This window comes from Solanum verrucosum, unplaced genomic scaffold, assembly GCF_900185275.1.
Source record: "Solanum verrucosum unplaced genomic scaffold, falcon-dt-bn FXZP01000103.1, whole genome shotgun sequence".
Lineage (NCBI taxonomy): Eukaryota > Viridiplantae > Streptophyta > Magnoliopsida > Solanales > Solanaceae > Solanum > Solanum verrucosum.
In genome coordinates this window covers 1,284,600-1,304,930 of record NW_026020048.1, presented here as the reverse complement: position 1 = coordinate 1,304,930, position 20,331 = coordinate 1,284,600, and the positions used below count along the sequence as shown (strand labels likewise).

Genomic DNA, 20,331 nt, shown 5'->3' with positions numbered 1-20,331 from the left:
TATCCAACATAAGGTATAAGTAACCCAAAAGAGAATAAAAATTAGATTAAAGTGTCTAAAAAGGCGATATGATTATGTCATATTAAACATCTACATGCACCAATCTATAGGTGAGTTATATGATAATTGAATACGCTAAAATCAGATAGATTTAAAATCACATGAAGAAATCTATAAGTTGGTATCAACTAGTAGTTGAACAAGGCTTATATGTTAGTAGTATTGAGAATTATATTGATATTAAATCTGGTACCATCTAAAATCTGGTCATTACAGTAGTTTGAAACATGAAAAACTTCTCCTAATAGAGAGACTATATCAAAGAGCTCAAACAACCCACCATGGGTAGGTTAGCATTTCAATTGTGATAGAAGAAAAAATTATCAAACAGCCTTGACCGTAGCTAAATGGATGATTACAAGCACTAAAACTATACAAGACTATATAAACATGGAAGATATTCAGAAACCTAAGAGGCATAATCCTTCTTGTAGTATTTGTCTTCAGGATAAAAAATGGCAACAGCAGTATTCCCTCCAAATTTCCTGCCACCAAGTGCTGCCTTTGCTTTAGTGCAACCGATAGTGTCAGAGTACTCAAGAAATACCTGCAATTTGAAACACAAAACCATCTGAAAGGAGAGGGGAATCAAGATCGAAAAAGACTCCTATAATTGTTGCGTATTATCCTGACTATTGATTTATGGCTATATATAACACCCATGCAGGGGGAACTATCAAGATGTACATTACTAGCAAAATGATCATTTGATAGTCATGCTACATTTTGTGTGCATTTTTAATGAGGATTAAATAATGAGTCGTTTCAATTCTCTGTGCAGCAAAATGTTGAGGATTAAAACATATAAGAGACAGATGAGGAAAGAAAAACCTAAAAATGCTTATGCATCACATCTTCATTCAAAAATTGCCTAAACTGGTAATTCTATGATGATCTCAAAATCTAGAATCAAACAGTAAAAAGGAAAATAAGCGATAACTTTTAGTAACAGAGCACTTTATTTTTACCAATGTCAACCAGCAAGTGACCATGGGCTATCTATGGCAGCAAAGTTGTACAGGTTTCATTGCTCAATTGAACAATAAAAAGTATTTGCAGAACACACAGCACGGATACAACAAATGCTCAGCATAACAAAATTGAATTAATTCCTAAAGGTTAGACACGTAAAAATGACAACATTATTACCTTCCCAAAACCATCCACCATTTTTTGATCAGGTTCTGGCCGAGGAATAACAACATCAATCAAGTCACCTATAATTCAGCCAAAGGAAATACGATACTGACTTATCAAATACTTAATTGTACAGATTGAGTAGCACACATAAAAGGAAAACCCAAAACAAAAAAGGATGCACAATATATTAGGAAATTTTAACAAATTGAAAGATAAGAATCCACATAAATGGGGGAACACGTCAAAGGCCCATGTTATGTAAGTAGCAGAGACTTATGAGGGAAAAAACAGTGGGTAGTCCTGTGAGTGAAATCGACTTTATAGAGCAGCTTGCAAGACAAAATTCATGGCTGAAAGTTCAAACACGAACAGTTGAAGCATATTGTTCTACAAAGGTACCCAATCTTTTATCATCTATTCAAAAATGTTTTGCCCATAGAACCAAAAACTATTATAAATCCAGTTACCTTTTTTCCCTTAATCTCTTCTTCATTTAAGTCTTAAATCATTGGTTCATCCAATTATGGAGGTGAGAAATCAAACATCATACTAGAGCTTTTGGTCGTTTTTACGAGTTATCAAAGAGAAGATAACCCTCCCTGGTACTACTGCGGTTATTTAAAGCGGCCTCATAATAAATCAATTTAAAAGTGTCTCATGTTCAATCATCTTTTTTTGAATAGAAACAATTTCAATGTGAACACGGGAAACAGATTGAAATGAGAAGCTGCAGTTACCAAATTTTTGGCCTTCTTCTTTCATGTCTTCCAAAATTTCTCCATACTCTACATCGTCAAATAATTCTTGAGGGGTGATCACCTTCAAATATTCAGAGGAAGATAACTCATTAGCATTACTACAGTATTTTACCATTGTCTTTAAATATAAGTTCTATAACCTTTCCCAGACTAGCAAATACCTCAGTTAAGCATAAGACCTTGGTTGGAATTTCAGCAGTCACAACAGGCCCTATCTCGGTACCAGGAATAGTCATACCACTAGCTTCAAAAGCCATTTTCTGCAAGCAAGCACCGTAATCTTCAGCATTCAAAATTAAGGGAAAATGCACACTGCGTCCCAGTCACCTTTAGCTTATTGAGGTCAATTTGACCAATTTTAGGAGTTAGATCAGATCAATTTTATTTATTATATTGAATTAAAATTAGACATTAGAAGTTTCACAAAAAGTACTACAAATTGCAATTCGCACATATCAAACTGCACATGAACATTATTCTAAAATGTTAGTCAAAGTTCACTTAGCTCAAAACTCAGGAAGTGAAAAATGTCGAAACTTTTGGGACAAAGGGAGTATTTAGAATAATAAGTTAATACAGTAGAAAGTATTCAACCTGCATAGCTATGTGCTGCCTTGCCTGAGCTAATATACACTCCTGTTCAGATTTCACCTGCCCACTACTGTAAACATGATCGGAAATAAGTCATAAAAGAGCACAGTAAATTACCATGGAGGGTTAAATACAGAATAGCCCTTTCCAAAATCCAAACAAGAAGTGTGGTTCCCAGAAACCAAACACCCCTTCAGCAGCATATGGACGATATAGTCGGTATAGGGAAAGAAGTTAATCATCATTCAAAAGTTTACTTGGCTGCTGAACATTGTTAAGTTCAAAGCAGTTTACAAATTCTACTTTTTGAGATGGACGAAGAGAGCATGCAAGGCATTTGTTTCTAAAAGCACAAGAATCTTTACTGAAAAAATAAACAAAATTTGATTCTGAATTATCAGTTGGTACGCTCTTCCCAAAGATTGACAAAATTGACATAACAACATCTCAGACTATCCAAATACGTTGAAGACACATGTTTCTTTGGTAGCATAATGTACTTCCATATTTCATCTCACAGGAAGGTCAACACTTAAACATGAACCTCAAAAACATAATAATCTGGCAATGTACACAGTGTAGATCCGGATGATGTTTGAACACAAAAGTAAGCAATCAGACGAGTTCAGTTTAGAAAAATTGATTTGTTACTATAAATGATTGCTTCAGATGCTACGCAGGAATAAATGTACGACAAAGAAGCCATTACAAATTCATTCAACTAAGACACAAACAAAGAGGTAATGCAAGACTTGCAGAAAATTTCAAAAGCAATATTTCATAGAAAAAAAAAGTTTAGGAGATGAAATCCGGATTACATTACTGCAGGCCAAAATTTTGCATAGCCTCACATATTGCCAGTCTTCAATCATTAGATTTCCTACAAACTAGATGAGAACATACCTAGAGGTAGCGCGTCGAACCGTCAGTGTCTTGTCACCCATTTTTAAGCCATTTAAAGAAGCACAAGCCATGTCTGTATCCAATGGATTCTGAAGCAAGTAAGAGTTGGTCAGCTACCCATTATAACGTAGAACCTTCTTCAGCATTATCAAGAAGCAATAGCATTTTATTTAAAGGAGGTGAAAAATCGAGATCTATAATAAACAGAGGACAATTCAGTGTTGACTCAGCGAAACCTCTGCAGATTTGAAAAACTTTTGAGCATTTTACTCAACTGGCATGAAGATGAGACCATATCCTATTAATCAATGTAGAAAGAGGCTGGACGGAGAAATGTGCTGGCAAGGAGAACAAAATTCTATCTATTCTCGGAAATCTAAAAAAATTGGAGGCCTCATTTGTAAATTTTAACTAAACAGATTGACATCTTCAGTGAACTTTTTCTTATCAGCAACATCTTCAGTAAACTATGACGGGAGGAATAATGAGAATATCAAGAATAGGAAGAATGGAGAGAGATAAAGCAAATTATCTGCAAATGGCTGATATGCTGCAGTAAGGAAGCAGAGTTGGGCTGTAGGATCAGCCCAGGTATCTATGAGATCCCATAATGTGGAACTGAAGTGGAGGCTGCAGGGGAAGTAGATGATTGAGAGTCTGAGGTACCACATTAACTGATAAGTGGAGTAATACGGAAGAAGTGAAAAACCATAGAGAAACACAATGTTTGATGCATTTTAAAAAAAAGTTTTAAGTATCAACAAAAACAAAAAGAAGCAATAAAAGAAAAATATTTGAGCCTGAAAGGCAAAATTATAAACCAGACATCTGAAGTACCAACAAAAAAGTGAAGTATATGACAATGCTTGATGCAGTATTAAAAAATAAATTTGAAGTATCAACGAAATAAAAGGAAGCAATACAACAAAAATATTTGAGCCTAAAAGGCAAAACTATAAACCCTAGACATCAATCAGCAAGCTCTCAATCTCAAACCATAGGATCAACTCAATCAAGTAATTGAGAGGAAGAGTATGTGATCTTGCTTTTACAAGAATATAAATGATGCACATAAACTATAAAGCCAACACTTTCAAAAATAGCAGATTTTCAGCCTGAAAAGCATGGGATCAAATTAGTAATAACAAGTAAATAATCAAATTATGGAACGATATTTACGGTTCAAAAATGAAGATCAAAAGAAGAAACACGTCTAATTAATTAGCTTTCAAAAATCAATCTTGATATGGAAAGAGTTGGAACATTTTCTACATCTAAAAAGTCTAAGGCAAGAATAAACTTAGATATCAACTTAATCACCTGATATGTGCAGAAACCATAACCTTTAGAGTTTCCTGTGTCTCTATCCTTCACCACCTCAAATCTACGCAAAGGTCTGCACTAGACAACATTCAGTACATTAGAGCTCCAGTAAAATTCTGAAACTTAGTGATAATGGCCATCTAATAAAGATTTGTGTACCCGAAAGACTCCAGTAATTCTTTTATCTGCACCTCAGTAAAAAGGTATGGCAATCCACCAATAAAAATACGATCTTGGTCCTCCGCATCCCCAGTTGCTCTGATGAGAAAAATATGCACATGAAGACAAAAACAAAAAAGGAAACAGCTTGGCAGGGTAAGAAAGAACTTAAGAGGAAAAGAATAACATTATTTGTTAGAACAAAAACCATACACAAAATAGTCTCCCAAAATAGAAGACAACAAAGCACTGCAATTGTAAGAATCATAATTTCTCAGTGTAAGGGTGCTTGGTGTGCATCTGTACTAAGTTGCTCGGACTCGGTGCGGGAGTCCAACACGGGTGTGGATCCGCATGTCGGATCCTTCATGATCTAATTTTTAAGATTCAGGATATGAATCTAGATACGAATATGGGTGCGGGGACTCGGCAAAAAAAAAACTAAAAATCTAAAAATATACATAAATATGAGACACTATGGAAAACTTATAATGTACCGTCGAAGGGACCTGGTCTAATTATGATTAAATAATACTCTAATTTAAATCGAAAATTATTTTTCATTTAAATAATACTCTAATTTTGATTTTATTTTTGATAAGAAGACTCCAAGGGACCTGGTCTCACTCATGTTATGGACCATCTTCCATGTCCAAATATTCAGCCAAATTTAGCCCAATGTTCAAAACCAAATCTGGCCCAAACCATGACCGACCCGACCCACATCCTATTTCTCCAAACCCCCACGTTCCCCTCTTCTCCAATCATGCATAAAATGAAGCAGCCAGAGAAACAAAACAATGAAGAACCCTAGTTCAGTTCCAAAACGGGACACATCTCCTCTCTCACAAATTCATACACCAATGTGTGCTTAGCACGAGAGCTTTGGTACGGTACATCACTCTAATTTATCAAGAAAAAACCTTCGAAGGACACAAAGGACTAGTATAAATCACTATACAACAGAAAAATTGAAGGTATTTATTTCCGATCTATCCAAATATTTGCTTTGAGATATCAAAATTTTCAATTTTCTTCTCTGAATTGTTGGTCGACACACCCGATCTAGTTTGACCGGATCCGATACAGATCCCACACCCTTACCCGTGTCAGTGTCATGTCAACACGGGTGCGGCACCGATTTTGCTGAGTCCAAGTAACTTAGCATATGTATGCTCCCATCTTCGATCCACTTCCCCTCCCAAGAAAAATCCTAATGTGAGGCCAAAAATATATATTTTAATCATTATTTGTCTCACATTTAGTATTTTTATTTGTCTTTTTTTAGCATGAATTTTATGGATTGTGCTAAATAGTGCATTTTATTTGTAGGAGTAAATTGGTGTAAAGATGAAGAAGTTTGGAGCTAAAACGAATTAAAGATAGAAGATTATACAACGAAATCAAGCAGGCAGCTTAATGGATTAAATTGAATATTATATTCATATTTATACAAATTGTACAGATAACCAAAGAAAGCAAATTGATATTGGCCTTACTGCCACGTGGCTTCATGTGAAGGCATTTCCAAATAGTTGAAGGCGGCGGAAGTGGCGGCGGAATAATACACAACTAGGAAACTGAATCCTTTTTGGGTTTGGTTTCCCAATTTGTTTTGGACTCAGTTATTTTATTTAGGGTTTCTATTTCTATAAATAGTCCATGAGAATAATTATTATGGGGACATCAAGTATAAAGTTGTCAATACTTTTTAGGGTTTTTTTCTTCTTCTTTTCTTAGACATTAGTAGCTAAAGACCCTTGTTCTGGGGTTGTGGCTACGGGTAATTGTTGAACATCAATTGTTTTGAATTAATGTTGGTTATCACTTTAAATTACTTTTGTATTCTTGTTTTAGTATTTCGTGCTTGATCACCGTAGAGATACAAAATGCTTGATCTTTCATTAAATTGATTAGATTTGTGTTTAGGAGAGACGCCCGGACGAACACCTAGCTTGGTTACAAAACATGATGAAATATAAATGCTCGCCAATTAGGATTGCTTATCCCTGCTCAACGATGTAGTTAGACAGCTAATTGGAGTAGGCAATTAGAGGTCGGGAGACCATGATCATAAAATCAACCATGTAAATCAGTAATTTGATAACCGTAGCTAATTCATACATGAGATGTGATACATGAAACCCTATGCATGCTGCAGCCCTGGAATTTTCCAATCACTGTAAGTAATTTTATTATTTCATTCATGCATTCTTTTCTTTACAAATAAAAATCAAACACTTTTGGCACTCTTAAATAAATAATTAGACTAGTATAATTTAGTAAATAGTTAATTGACAAGTCCTTTGGGTTCAATAATCCGGTTCTTTTAAGAGTCACTATATTACTTGCGCGACCACGTACACTTGCGTGTGCAATTGGGAGCAACAAATCCCAAAATAGGGCATAGTCCCAACTAAAAGGTATTGTCTAAATAAATCTTTTCCTTCCATAGTACTTTTTCTCTAGGTTTGCATGACATTGAAAGGAATGCTGACATTGTCGAGTATCATAAGTGAGGGAGGTTATAGGAGTTCATTTTAAAAGGTTATAGGGATTTCAAGACAACTTCCGTTCATGTGATTTTAGGTCTATCTCGTCCCCTTTATAACAAATTCACTCGACATGGTTTTGCATCTATAGACCAGTGCATCTGAAGGTTGACACAAGATACGACCAAACCATCTCAAGCAACTATCTCTAACTTTATTCTCGATGCAAGCTACTTACTTGCACCCTCTGCCTAATGTGGTCGTTTCCAATCTTGTACAACGGCAAATTAGCATGTGTATCTCAGTGACACTCATTTTGTGGTTATATTGGACTTTAGCGGCCAATCATTCACTCCAATATATTTCCGGCCTTAAAATTAGCTATAGAACTTACCTTTCTAATACCAATCAAGCAAAAATTAGGCCACCATGAAACAGGGGCACGATTTCAGCAGCAACAACAATGAAGGAAAATAGACAACTTCCACTTACCCAGGCATGAGTCCAGCAGCAGCTAAGTTAAGGTGAGGGCTTGGATGGCCAGGACCAAGTGCAGCAGCCAAAGAAGGATTGTAATCAGTGGGCCTTCGAATTCTGACGGAAACACCCTGTTTACAGTAAACAATAGAGAATAACAAATAGTTAGACTAACAAATGCACATGGCGAAACAAAGAACTAGAGACACGAGCTCCCAGCTTAGCAAACAACAAAGAATACTCATTTATATATGTCATTGCCAATGGGGAAGAATATTTGAGGATTTTCATCTGTCTGCAGAAAACATCTTCATAGGAACAAGTACTACTATTATGGAGAATTAATGCTGACAAGAAATTATAAAATTCCTTTAAAGCCTAAAGGTGTCTTCCAAACTATTCCTCTTGAAACATCCATGCCGAACACATAAATTTCATTTCAAGTCAAAAGTTATTTCCCAAACTCTTGCCCCTCAAACAAGTATACAGAAAAAGGTGTCAGAAAGTTCTCAGCATTAGTGCTTTCGTTTGAATAAAAAAATAAAAAGGATTGGAAGTGCTTTCTATTACTCACAACATGATGAGAGTTGCATCATCTATCAAAACATATCAGCATCTTCAGCTAACCTCAATGAGATGATTCATGAAGATACCCGAATTATTGAGTACTATAGAACATAGATGGATCTCATTACCTGGAGCCACGGATACAGTTCTATTCATGAAGAATCAGGACTGTTTTTCCATCTCATGTATTATAACGGAAATTCTCACAAACAAAACAAAAGAATAAAGGGGAACATTAGAAGTGAATCATTTTTTTTCAATTAGTAAGTTGTTAAATATCATTCTAGCCATAGATATAAAAATTATCTTAAGTCCCTTGGGTTTCCCTTGCTCTTTCCTTCACACTCCCAAACCACCACCTTACCCCCTTCCACCCAAATTGAAAAAAGATAAGTGTTAGAACTTTAAGTCACTTCTCATTGAGCCAAAAGAGAGAAACTAGATGAATCCCAAAACCTAGAGAGAGAGAGAGAGAGAGAGAAGGCTGTAGTTTGACATGCCTCAAAAACAACTCCATCTAATGCCATTGCATTACTGGCTTCTTCAACCGTTCTCATCTCCACAAATGCAAACTTCTTTTCATGATTAATGTACACATTGACAACTGCATCACCTGAGATTCAGAAAAAGGTTAAACTCACAAGGGGTGTACAGTGGAAATATATGAAAGTATCACTTTGGAAACTTGAATGCACCTGGGCCAGCAGAATTTCCACCAACTGCAATCATAACACGACTAAAAAATGCGGAGATTGTCTGTTTCAGATGCAGCAAAAGAAGGAGAAATAAGGAATCCTAAGAGAGACAAAATTTGATATGACGAAGTCCTGCAATAAGATACTACCATACAGCATATTTTTCTTATATGGCATACGACGCTTGAGAATTGAGCACTCTCAATGTCGACTCACTCTTACGAGAATGAAAAAGGGACACATTTGTCCTTGATAGTCTTATAGTTGAGTTAAAATGTCAGCTTGTTTTAATGGGACAATTTCAGCACAAGGAGAGAATTTTTATGGACATACCCCTTTGTTTGGGAGGGGGCAAATTTTTCAATTTTCATAAAGCAAAAAGAGAACATCTTTCAAATTGATGCATTCATGCTCATAAATAAACCAACTACACCTCAATCCCAAATTAGAAAGAATGCAAGGCTATGGCCTAATTTATAAATATAGATCAACATCGTAAGTTATATGCCTATGGCTAGGGAGCTGTTTCCAAAACATTTCCTCCTCAAGTTAAAATTTATACCTGTCTCCGACCCTACAATGAACCTCTGTTTTCACCATTTTCTCACCCTTTTACCATAAAACCATTTCTAACAGTCATCACCATTCTTTTTTCTAATATGCACAGTTCGAATCTCTCCATGGATAGCGGGCATGCTCCCTCACCCTTCTAAATAACAGATTTTTTGTCCGTGGCAAGGATCAAACTCATGACTTGAAGAACCATTACCAATCTTAGAATACATGTAATACAATTCAGCCTCTACAATGTGCAAGCTTAAAAAAAAGATAATAAAGTATAACATGTGCCATTAAGTCATGACAACCATTTCAGAGAGAAGTCAGGACCCCAGGTACAATGTGGATGAAAGATGATGGAAATGGACCATTATACCAATATCGCCATACCTGTTCATTAGCCAGTGGTGGAAGGCCACCAACATAGACTCGTCGTGCATGCCTTGTAGCCTATGAGCAAAACAGAAAAAAATGTGAAATACTTGTTGTAAATACAGAAGAGAATTGAGCTTCAGAAGAATATAGTTACTTGCTGACTCATGGCTTGGACTGGCAAGAAAGGGAATGAACCTAATGGATTAACCTGTTGAAGACACCTTAATCAGAGAAATAATTAAATGGATCCATATGGAAAAGCTACATTTGAGGATGCAAAAAATAAATATAAGAAACAATCATATGAATTAAAATAGTCATACCTGAGTTGCATCAGTTGGAAAAACATTCTGTAACATTCCAGTAATCGATGGATGACCGTTGGAAGAACCCAGAAATTGTTCTACATAATGAGGAATAAGTAAAGAGGGAATCGATAGTGATGAAGCAAAATGTAAGAACTGAGAAATTATAATGTGTTACAACTGACAAATGACAGATTTAAATGCTAAAATTGAACAGATTACCTCATAAAAAATTTTGAAAAATTTATTCTTCGACACAAAGGGATTAAATTAGCAACTTTTTACCAGAAGAGAGAGCATAAAAGGGGAAAAACTACTATTCCTTACCAAGATATTGTATACCATTCAGATAATAAAACAAGAATTATATTCCACCACTGCAGGTTCCTGGATAACAATTGTGAGTCTACCAAATTACAACAGTTGCTGTTGATGATGGAAAAGTTCCAGCTAACCGAAGCACTGATTCCTCGTTGAATTAAATCTACAGTCCTCACGCCCACGAGTAGCATGGTGGGACATAAAGTCCAATATTGCCTTCTTAGCCATATGTAACAAAATCACAAAAAAGGAACCAACACAACAGCAAACAACACAACAACGATCTCTCAGTTCAAGTAGAAATTATCAGCATGAAACCAAATTAAAGCTTATCATATTGAACATAACCATTAATCTCTAAATAAAGGACTGACATCATTTTAGGTAAGAGAGAGCAATAATTATATGTGCTGTTCAGGTTTTAAATGCTAACCTGCCCCACTAGAAAAAGATGCTGCAACTGGTGGAGCCATATCAAAGCCACTTGTCCGCTTGCTGTCGAAAAGAAAAACAGCCTATGACAAATCAATTTTGTGGATGCCTCGAAGAGTTGAATGAATCAAGAATTTTTTCTATGATTTGAGTAAAATAGATTCATGTATTACAAGAACGAAAACAAACGAATCCCTTGCAGGAAAATGAAATAGTGCATTGAGAAAAAGACATGAATCCTCTTAATATAATAAAAAAATTGCAAACATTTGGAGTGTGTTTGTATGGAGGAAAATGATTTCCATGGAAAATATTTTCCTAGAAAATGTTTTCTTGAAAAATAAGTGGGTTTCTTACTTATTTTCTAAGGTTTGGTAGGTAAGCATAAAAATATTATCTCAAGAGTATTTTATGTTATCTAGCAAACCACTATAGGAGTGGGATGTGGTGGGGAGTGGTGGTTTAGGGGTGGCAGGGGTGGGGATGGTCAAGAGGAGGGGATGGGGGATGTTGGGTGGGTGAGTAAGAGATAATGAACTTACAATGTCACTTATGTGACTTATTTTTTCAACTTCAATTAAGGAAGTCATTTTCTTCATTTTAAAGGAACTTCTTTTCCTAGAGAGTAATTTTATTTTTTGTGATAAAGGTAACATTTGTATATCAATCATCAGCTCAAAGCTGGTATCCAAAAATTTACAGCATATCCTCCCTCCACACTTGTGCGTCGGGCATAAACAAAAGATAAAGAAAAGAAGAAAAAAGAAAACTATCCCTAGATCCTCCTTCATCTTTATAAGGACCTTAGAATGTCTACAGTAGCCACAGGGTCATCTATATACTCTAGAGAGTAATTTGACTAACCAAACATGGGAAAATTGGATTTTCCTACATACCAAACACACCCTTAAAATAAAACCACATGATAATGTGACTAATTGAGATCTTGCCATAATTTGTGAAAAGAAAACTTGTGAGTACAACGTATTAAGGAATAACGAGTTATCAACTTGGAAATTCATATTGTTAAAAAAATTATAAGGAAACCTCTTTGGTGGTAAAGGAGAACTTGATCTTGATCTAGCTTTGTCATGAGACCAATCCTTTGACCTAGAACGGGATCTACGTGTCTCACCCTTCTCTCTACCTCCACGATCCTGGCGCCTATAAAATCACAATAATAACCAAATGGCCAAAAAAATGATAATCATTTTAATGTTACCATTCTCAAAAAAAAATGATAATCATTTATCCAGTGTGTTACTTGTACTCGTAAAAATCATGTAAGCTATATATACAATCCATCATCAGACTAAAGGTTTATATGTATAATTTGGCTTTGTGTTTTTCTTTAATTCTTTAATATATAATAAGCTGCCAAGAATCTGTTGCTGTGAGAAGTACAAAGAGAGATATGAAATGATAAGTATCTTCTTTGTTTCTTTCTATTCGCACTTTTCCCACCTTCCCAGTTGTGTAACCTTATTTTGAACATATTTTGGGGTTAAGATATGTGATGCCAAAGAATGTCGAGGAACTCCTTGGGTGCTGAGCAGATTATGGAGAACCATTCCTGCATCTGTCTGTTGGGTGGTGCAGAAAGAAAGGAATCGAAGATGTTTCAACAGAAGAACTGCGCTGTTTGTCTTCAAACATAGGTGCTTAGTTAGTTAGCTTCTCGGTGAATTTACAATATGCATATGAAGAGGACTCTATGATAGATTCCGGTTAGTTTGTTACAAAGTTGAACAAATTTTGTACTTGGGACATCCTACTGTAGTGTCCAGAACAGCCTTAGTGCTAGTGTTGCTCATTGATTTTACTTTAAAAGCTTTACTTAACAAAAAAAAATTGTGTAAAAGTGAAGGAAACCCATCGAAGAAATATTCTTTTTATTGGTGAAACAACAAAGAATTGTCTTGTGTTGGCCAAAATTACAACTGTACAAAGACTTCCAGCTAAGAGCCCATTGGATTGCCTTGATTTTCCTCATCGAACCGTTTGTCTGATTCCAGAAGCACTATCAAGATTAATTATGTGTTTCCAAAAATAGCAAATCCTATAAATTAACTAATCCTCTAATTATTTATTTCTTCCCATTGAATGTAGCGATAACTTTTGGAAATTGGACAAAACAAAATGAACCACGAGGGAAGTATGACCTATCAATTCAAAATGAACTCACCCCCTACCCCACAAAAGAACCATCATAACATATGGAAAGATCTAAAGCTTATGCATACAAACACTTTTCCTAAAATGACCTGTCAAATTTATGGTTCCTGGAACGGCTGTAATCCTCATTGTCGTCATTTCTTCTGTAGCTCCTAGTGTTTTTATCCTTGTACTCCTCACGGTGACTGTGATGGTCTTGATCTCCAGAACCATTAGCCTTCACTCTGTAGTGCTGTGATCCATTAGACTGGCTCTGGAGAAGTCCAATTAGACAATATTCTGAAATTAGGCCAAAGCAGCAAGCAAAGAAATATGTGCTTACGAGTTCAGGAGATGACATACAAACTAAAATTGGCCTAACTAATCAACATTCCCAATCAAAAGCTTCTTCTATGGAGTTGACAATGCAAGGAAACAAAAAAGAGCCAGGTTATTTTAAATATGAGTGCTTGAAATTAAATCGAATTGAATGAATACAACATGCATATTTTAATTATTAAACATCAAATACTGAAGTTCCATAATATATCCAACACCATTCTACATGGTTCCAGGATATGTTTAGCAACATTAAATTGGCATACTAGATAACAAGTATGGAATTGCTACATCGGGTACATAATTTTTAAGTACTTCTTTTACCTTTTAATATGGTGATGTCCGGGTCAACTTACGCGTAGCTCAACTAATCCACCGAGTACCTTCTATTTCTCACCGGAACATATACCGGGCAGCTCTTTTTCCACCAAAGCTTAAGAAGTATTGCAATAAACCACCTACTTCTTTTTGTCAACATTTTCTCCCATGATAGACACCAAGGTCCATTACTACTCCAAGGTAACACCCTTAGCTAATACTTTCTACATTCTCTAGAAACAGGAAAAAGTAAAGTTGACAGGGCTAATACATTTTAATTTTCATTCTTGAAGGTCTTAGAAATGAGAATTTCAATCAATTTGGGATTGCATTTTCTCTGCAGCCACAACCATGTGGCAATGTAACATAAAAGTTCCATTCGCACACAACCACTTCTCATCCTACAAATTTGGTAGCTCAATAACCTGATATCCATAAACCACCAACACTTATTCCATTCAGGTTATTGGTTTTGCCCGCGAGTTATGTACCCCTAATCTCTACACAACACAAATAATTGGCCTAGTGGAGCTTCAAGTCGTAATCTTTATGCAACTAACTGTTCCTTGAAATAAAAACTTAGGCACTCTTTCTCAGATTAAATTGCTTTAGATCACGTCGAAGATTACCAGTATTTTAGTAATTTGTTTATACACATAATATCACTTCCTTCATTAGGTCAAGTTTCTAGATTTTGTAATGATTATATTAAATTATTCAAGCAAATTATGAGCAATTTAAATCAACTTATCATATGGCCAGAAATTTTTCAGAGAAAAATTAACCTGGTGATGATGCGACTTCCGATCTTCGTAAGAATACGGAGACGATCTTCTGCGATCGTCATTTTTACTTTCATATCGAGGCATATCAGTAGTTTTGAATCTCTGATCACCAAGTCCAAAACCTATCCCTAGTTCTCTGATTTTGATGGAACCAGAATTGGGGAAAAGATTCGAATTCGATTTTGAATATCGGGTATCAACTAAGTGGGCTGAATATCTCTCACAAAATAGGTTTATGGGCTAAATGAGGCCCATATTTAAGTGATTTGGGCTGAATTTCTGTCACCATTCTTGTTGTTAGAATTCACAGTGTTTACAAAAAAAAAAATTAATGTATATATAACATTTTTAGTATTTAAATCTTAGTTAGTCAACCTTTATTCACATCTCAATTTATATATCCTTAATAACAATAAATAATTTGAAATTGAATATTTTGTTCTACTTCAAAATCACTTATGTTTTGCTCTCTCTTTCACTTTGTTATAGCTTCAGAAAGGCAAAGAGGGCAAAAAAGAAGATAGAAAGGAAGAGAACATTATATATGTCATATATACCTTGAAAATTATCTAATTCATACTTCATGTTTAGATAGTTTGGTTAAATTCCTTATGAATCATTTGTTAGTTGGTATAAACTCCAACGCACCGAATACGATAGATTCGGTATGTAATTTAAAAACATGTATAACTAATATATATATATATATATATATATTTGACGAAATTTATGTGTTATTTTATGCCGAATATATAATATGAAATAACTTAACCCTACTTAACTAATTCATATATCTTATATATATATAATTCTACTAATAATATTTGCATAACTCTAACCAGTTACTAAACATGACCCTTACTACTCAATCAGCCACCTAACCCCACCCAAACAGGTCATTTTGTATTCAGTCTGTAACCCAATCTAAATTCTAAAGGGATAGGTTTTGGACTTGGTGATCAAAGATAATTATCTCCATGCTAATAATATATATATTTGTGTCAAAATAGACTATTTACGTCATACTTCTTCGGATACAATTAATTTCAAACCCAAACAAATATTTCATCACACCGAACAACTTTTTCTATTTTATTTTCACAACCCAAGTTGGCGCCAACGAAGAAAACTCAAAATAGAAACAGAGAACTATCAAACCCCAAATATATATATAGTAGAGAAAGAAATGATATGTAATGAAACGTGGCTTCTGTTACAACAACCATGATTAATAATATCGTACATTCAAATGTACTGATAAAGCATATTTTTTATATTTTAGTATAAAAAAACAATCATAGCAAATTGTAATTATTGTCAAATTTTTCAACATATTTTTTTAGTCTTATCCGGCGACGCCTCCAAGCAGCATGGCCCATAAAGCCACCTTTCAAGATTCCACAAATCCAATACGTGTATATGTGTCAAACTCGATAAGACCAAAACGCGGAGTTCACACGGGGTCATGGCCTTATTTATATTTCAACTTGAAATCTTTTTCTTATCGGCATGTGTTTGGAAGTATATTCTTTTCTATCTATTCTCACATTATAATTGTGGCATATTTTTCTTTTCATACAATATTGAAAATATCTTTAAATTGGGTCCAAATTATTAGTTTCATTCCTTAATTATTGATGATCTTAAAAATATTCTTTTATTTTATTAACTGAATTTAAATGCACTCTCAATCTTTGCAATATGACTGAGATACATCATTAAGTTCTCGTCAAGTTTAAGCATGTTTTCAACACTTTTTTTAATTTCTTTTTTTACTGAGAGTCTCATGATCCTACAAGAGTTTGAAACCACTTGTTATGTCATGTGGCATATCAGATGTGTATTAAGTTTAATTAGTCAAGTAGAGAGGTATTTCTGAGGCTATCAATACTTCGGAAAGTTAGGGGTGTTATTAATATTTCTCCTTTTTTAGTCCATTTTAATAATCAGAAAGATTTTAACTCTCAAATTTCTTTTCTACCCTTTAAATTGGTTTTTTTGAGAGTTCTATGAATTATTTTTAAAAAAAAAAATCAATTTTTTAAATCTTGTGTCAATTTTATTTTTATTTTTTAAATAAGGGTGAAAAGAGAATTACAATATAAAAAGTCGAATTATCATCAAGAAAGTAAAAGTTCAGTTAACCAACCAACTAAATATCAAGTTAGATGATATCACATAAATTAAAGAAGAACGAATTCAATGCTACGGGGTCCTCAATTGCCCCTTTAATACGTCCCTTGGAGAAATTAAGGACCAGTTATTAGAAACCCCTACAACTTACAATCATACGCCACCCATTACGTACGTAGCATAATTTTAGTCCCTCCCTGTCATCGTGGCTATTATTCATCCAGACAAACTATTTTATCATAATGGAAATTTGAAAACAATAGATCGAACAAAACAATCTATTTTTATTCTTTTGAATTATTATTTGGATTTAAAAGTCATTGATTCAATTAATTAAAATATATATCATATAAAATATACATAATCAGAATATTTTTTTTCATTTTCTAAATTCAAACTCAAACATTTATGATTATGAGCGAAAGAATTTCGTCATTCATTTCATCGATCACAATCTTAATAGACAAACAATTACCACTACACTTGGAAACATTTTTTTGTCTTTCTCTATCTTCATTTTAGTCAAATGAGCACGTTTTATCTCTCATTTTCTTTAATCAAATACATATTTTTCATGGAAGTGAATTATTATTAATTATACCTGCATGTTTATTTCAATAATTTATGATAATGGGCAAAATATAAAAGATTACGAACTAGAAAGTGATATAACATTACGAGATACTTATTAAAGTGAAATATTATTAATTTTCTTATAAGATGTAATTTCTATGTCGTCTGAATTTTTTTTAATCTTGTTTACATAGTAAGGGTAGATCTATATATAGTATATATTGTGGGTTATAGATTCATGTGAGTTTGGGGACTCTCTCTGTCATAGTATTAATTTTAGGTTGATATAACCTGTAGAAATCATAAACTTTAAGTATTGAATTCGTATCTAGTATATAGAACTGAACATTAAAAAAATTTGAAGAGGTATAAATAAAAAATTGACGATCTGATAAAATAATTAATAGGACTATATTAACAATATCTTCTCATCCCTTGCTCTGTTGCTCCTCAATAAAATATTCTCACCTAGGTGTCCATCGGTGATTATAAGAAAAATGATTAATCATTGATCACAATTCATAAACAATTTAGTGTACGGTCTTAATTATGTTTAATTATTCTGTGGCATATATATGTATTATTTTTTGTATGATTAAACATAAAAAAATTTATGTTATCATGTGTACCAACAAGTTTAAGAACATAGTTACATGACCAAATTCAACGTCCTATTTTAATTTATTTATTCTTTTGTCTTTTGTTAAACTGTCTTTTTAAAGTAGGCTAATAATAGATATTATTAAGCTCCGACCATAGATTTAGATAATGCTTGTGGCAACTAGTTGATTAGCATTCAGATATGTTTAACGTATTTCCAGTGTACCCAAAAAAAATAAAATTAAGATATGTTTAAAAACCATTTGAATAATCACTTATTTAACAAGTTATCAATTCTTAATTAAAATTTCAAATATCAAGTAGTCCCACCTAGCTAGTAGGTACCGTCTTATTTCGAAAAATTCACATTAAACATTATAATTTATAAGTACTAGTTTTGTGGGGAAAAAATAATGACTTTAATTTCTATCGTTCGTCCTCGAATGATTGACATCCTTAAAAAAACTCTTTACTTGACTAACTAAACTTAAATTCACTTCCGAGCTGTAACATAACATAGCAGATGGTCTCAAACTTTTATAGGAGCATGATACTCTTAATAAAATGTTGAGAGAAGTGTTGAAAACACTCCTAAATTTGGCGAAAATTCAAGGGTGTATTTTACTCATGTTGCAAATAAAGGGGTGTTTTTAAAACTCACACAAGTTCGGGGAGCAAAATTCACACCAAGGTTAAAGATATTTTCGATAAAAACAACTTCCATCATACACATTTCATTTACATATTTTCCAAATTAGGAAACAACAAAGTGTAATAGCTTGATGGTTCTATGGTGTAGTGGTTAGCACTCTGGACTTTGAATCCAGCGACCTGGGTTCGACTCCCGGTAGGACCTCCTTTTATTTCAGTTTTATTTATTTCCCTTTTGCCTTCTTAATATAATGTATAATAAAAATCTAAAATTATAAAATCCAGCACTAACAAAACAGTTGGCTATTGATGATTACATTATATATTAATAAAACTTTCTATTGTTTTTCAATTTACATAGATGTATGATATAACTAACAGTTAAAACCATTAAGTTGGCAGGGTGATATACGCAACTTTATTCCTACCTTGTAAGATAGAGAGGTTGTTCTAATAGACTTCGGTTCAAGTAATGCGTAAATGTATTACTCTAAAATTGTGATGACGTGAAATTTTGGGAAGAAATTGTTTTGTGATTGGTTAGGTAAAGTGTATGGAAGAATTTGTGTGTCAAGTCTCATTCTCCATTTATTAGCTCCTTTCTATTCATTTTATTTATACCTAAGTTGACACATGAATGACAAAACCACAACAAGAAGAAAAGAAATAAAAGGACACGGCAATAAATAAATTTTTTTCTATAGTTCACAAAAATTTTAAAAATACAATTTGTTTAAAGAAGTAACATTGGGGTCACTCTCTCCTTTTGTTTCTATAATTAGATATGTTTGGGAAATTAACAAAAATAATAAATAAAAAGAATGTCAGATCGTTTTCAAAAATTCGAAAGATACAATTTATGACTAATGAGGTTAACAAAAAAATACTCTGTAATTTTATACTCTTTTTTTTAATCTAATACTCAAAAGTAGTTTTTAACAAAAATTAACCATACACAAATTACTTTATTTAAAAGTAGTTATTGATCTGAGATTTTTTTTTAAAACGAAAATACTTTCTCATTTTTCTTTAATATATTTTTTTGGTCACACAGGCACTTAGCCTAAAGTTCAGGAGCTTTTAAGTATAAATATTATATATAGATGTGCGGCATATTCTAAAATATTCTTTAGTTCTGTTCTAAAGTCGTAATAATTAATTAAATCAATTTTGTCTTGTTCTTGAGATGATTCCACAAATTGAATATTTATCTTCATCCACTAAAAATGAGATCTAAGATTCTTACGGATGGTTTGGTTAAAAATAAGTTATTATTATGAGATTAATTATTTCGGAATAAGTTATTTCAATATATATAAAATAATTTATTATATCATTATAATATAAATAGGAGAATAAACAGTCTCAAGACTATCTAATACCTCCAACCAAATACATGATAAAATAATCATACATTTTATCCTAAAATTATTATATTTTATATCTCACATCAAACGACTCCTAACAATAAAATTCTATCATTAAAAGGCCAACTTGCTATACCCTATAGAATTAAATGGACAAAGTTCCTACTCAATGGAAATTGTTACTTCTTCGTTTTTTTTTTTTTTTGCTCCACACATTTGGAAGATTATAAAGTGCACTAGTCTCCTATCAATTTG

At 33.5% G+C, this 20,331-nt stretch overlaps 2 protein-coding genes and 1 non-coding gene across 4 annotated transcripts; 1 reads left to right on the top strand and 2 right to left on the bottom strand.

The window, feature by feature from the left end:
- Positions 1–213: 213 nt before the first annotated feature.
- On the bottom strand, positions 214–10,501 carry LOC125822451 (splicing factor U2af large subunit B-like). Of its 2 annotated transcripts, none has more exons than XM_049501848.1 (14): positions 10,422–10,501; positions 10,253–10,306; positions 10,114–10,173; positions 9,166–9,226; positions 8,971–9,083; positions 7,919–8,034; positions 4,935–5,033; positions 4,773–4,848; positions 3,453–3,541; positions 2,553–2,619; positions 2,120–2,218; positions 1,938–2,019; positions 1,210–1,277; positions 214–607 (listed from the first exon to the last, which is right to left on the bottom strand). In XM_049501848.1, the coding sequence occupies exons 1-14, from the start codon at positions 10,455–10,457 to the stop codon at positions 470–472; spliced, it is 1,158 nt and encodes a 385-aa protein (XP_049357805.1). In that variant the 5' UTR covers positions 10,458–10,501; the 3' UTR covers positions 214–469. The 2 variants fall into 2 exon arrangements, with proteins under 2 accessions (XP_049357805.1, XP_049357806.1); XM_049501849.1 differs by having other exon boundaries at positions 2,553–2,616.
- LOC125822457 (splicing factor U2af large subunit A-like) lies at positions 10,478–14,897 on the bottom strand. The gene is made up of 6 exons (XM_049501857.1): positions 14,753–14,897; positions 13,421–13,584; positions 12,204–12,320; positions 11,158–11,219; positions 10,731–10,943; positions 10,478–10,501 (listed from the first exon to the last, which is right to left on the bottom strand). The coding sequence occupies exons 1-5, from the start codon at positions 14,834–14,836 to the stop codon at positions 10,897–10,899; spliced, it is 474 nt and encodes a 157-aa protein (XP_049357814.1). The 5' UTR covers positions 14,837–14,897; the 3' UTR covers positions 10,478–10,501; positions 10,731–10,896.
- Positions 14,898–18,842: 3,945 nt separating this feature from the next.
- On the top strand, positions 18,843–18,914 carry TRNAQ-UUG (transfer RNA glutamine (anticodon UUG)). The gene has a single exon. It is a non-coding gene; the product is annotated as a tRNA-Gln (tRNA).
- The last annotated feature ends 1,417 nt before the right edge of the window (positions 18,915–20,331 follow it).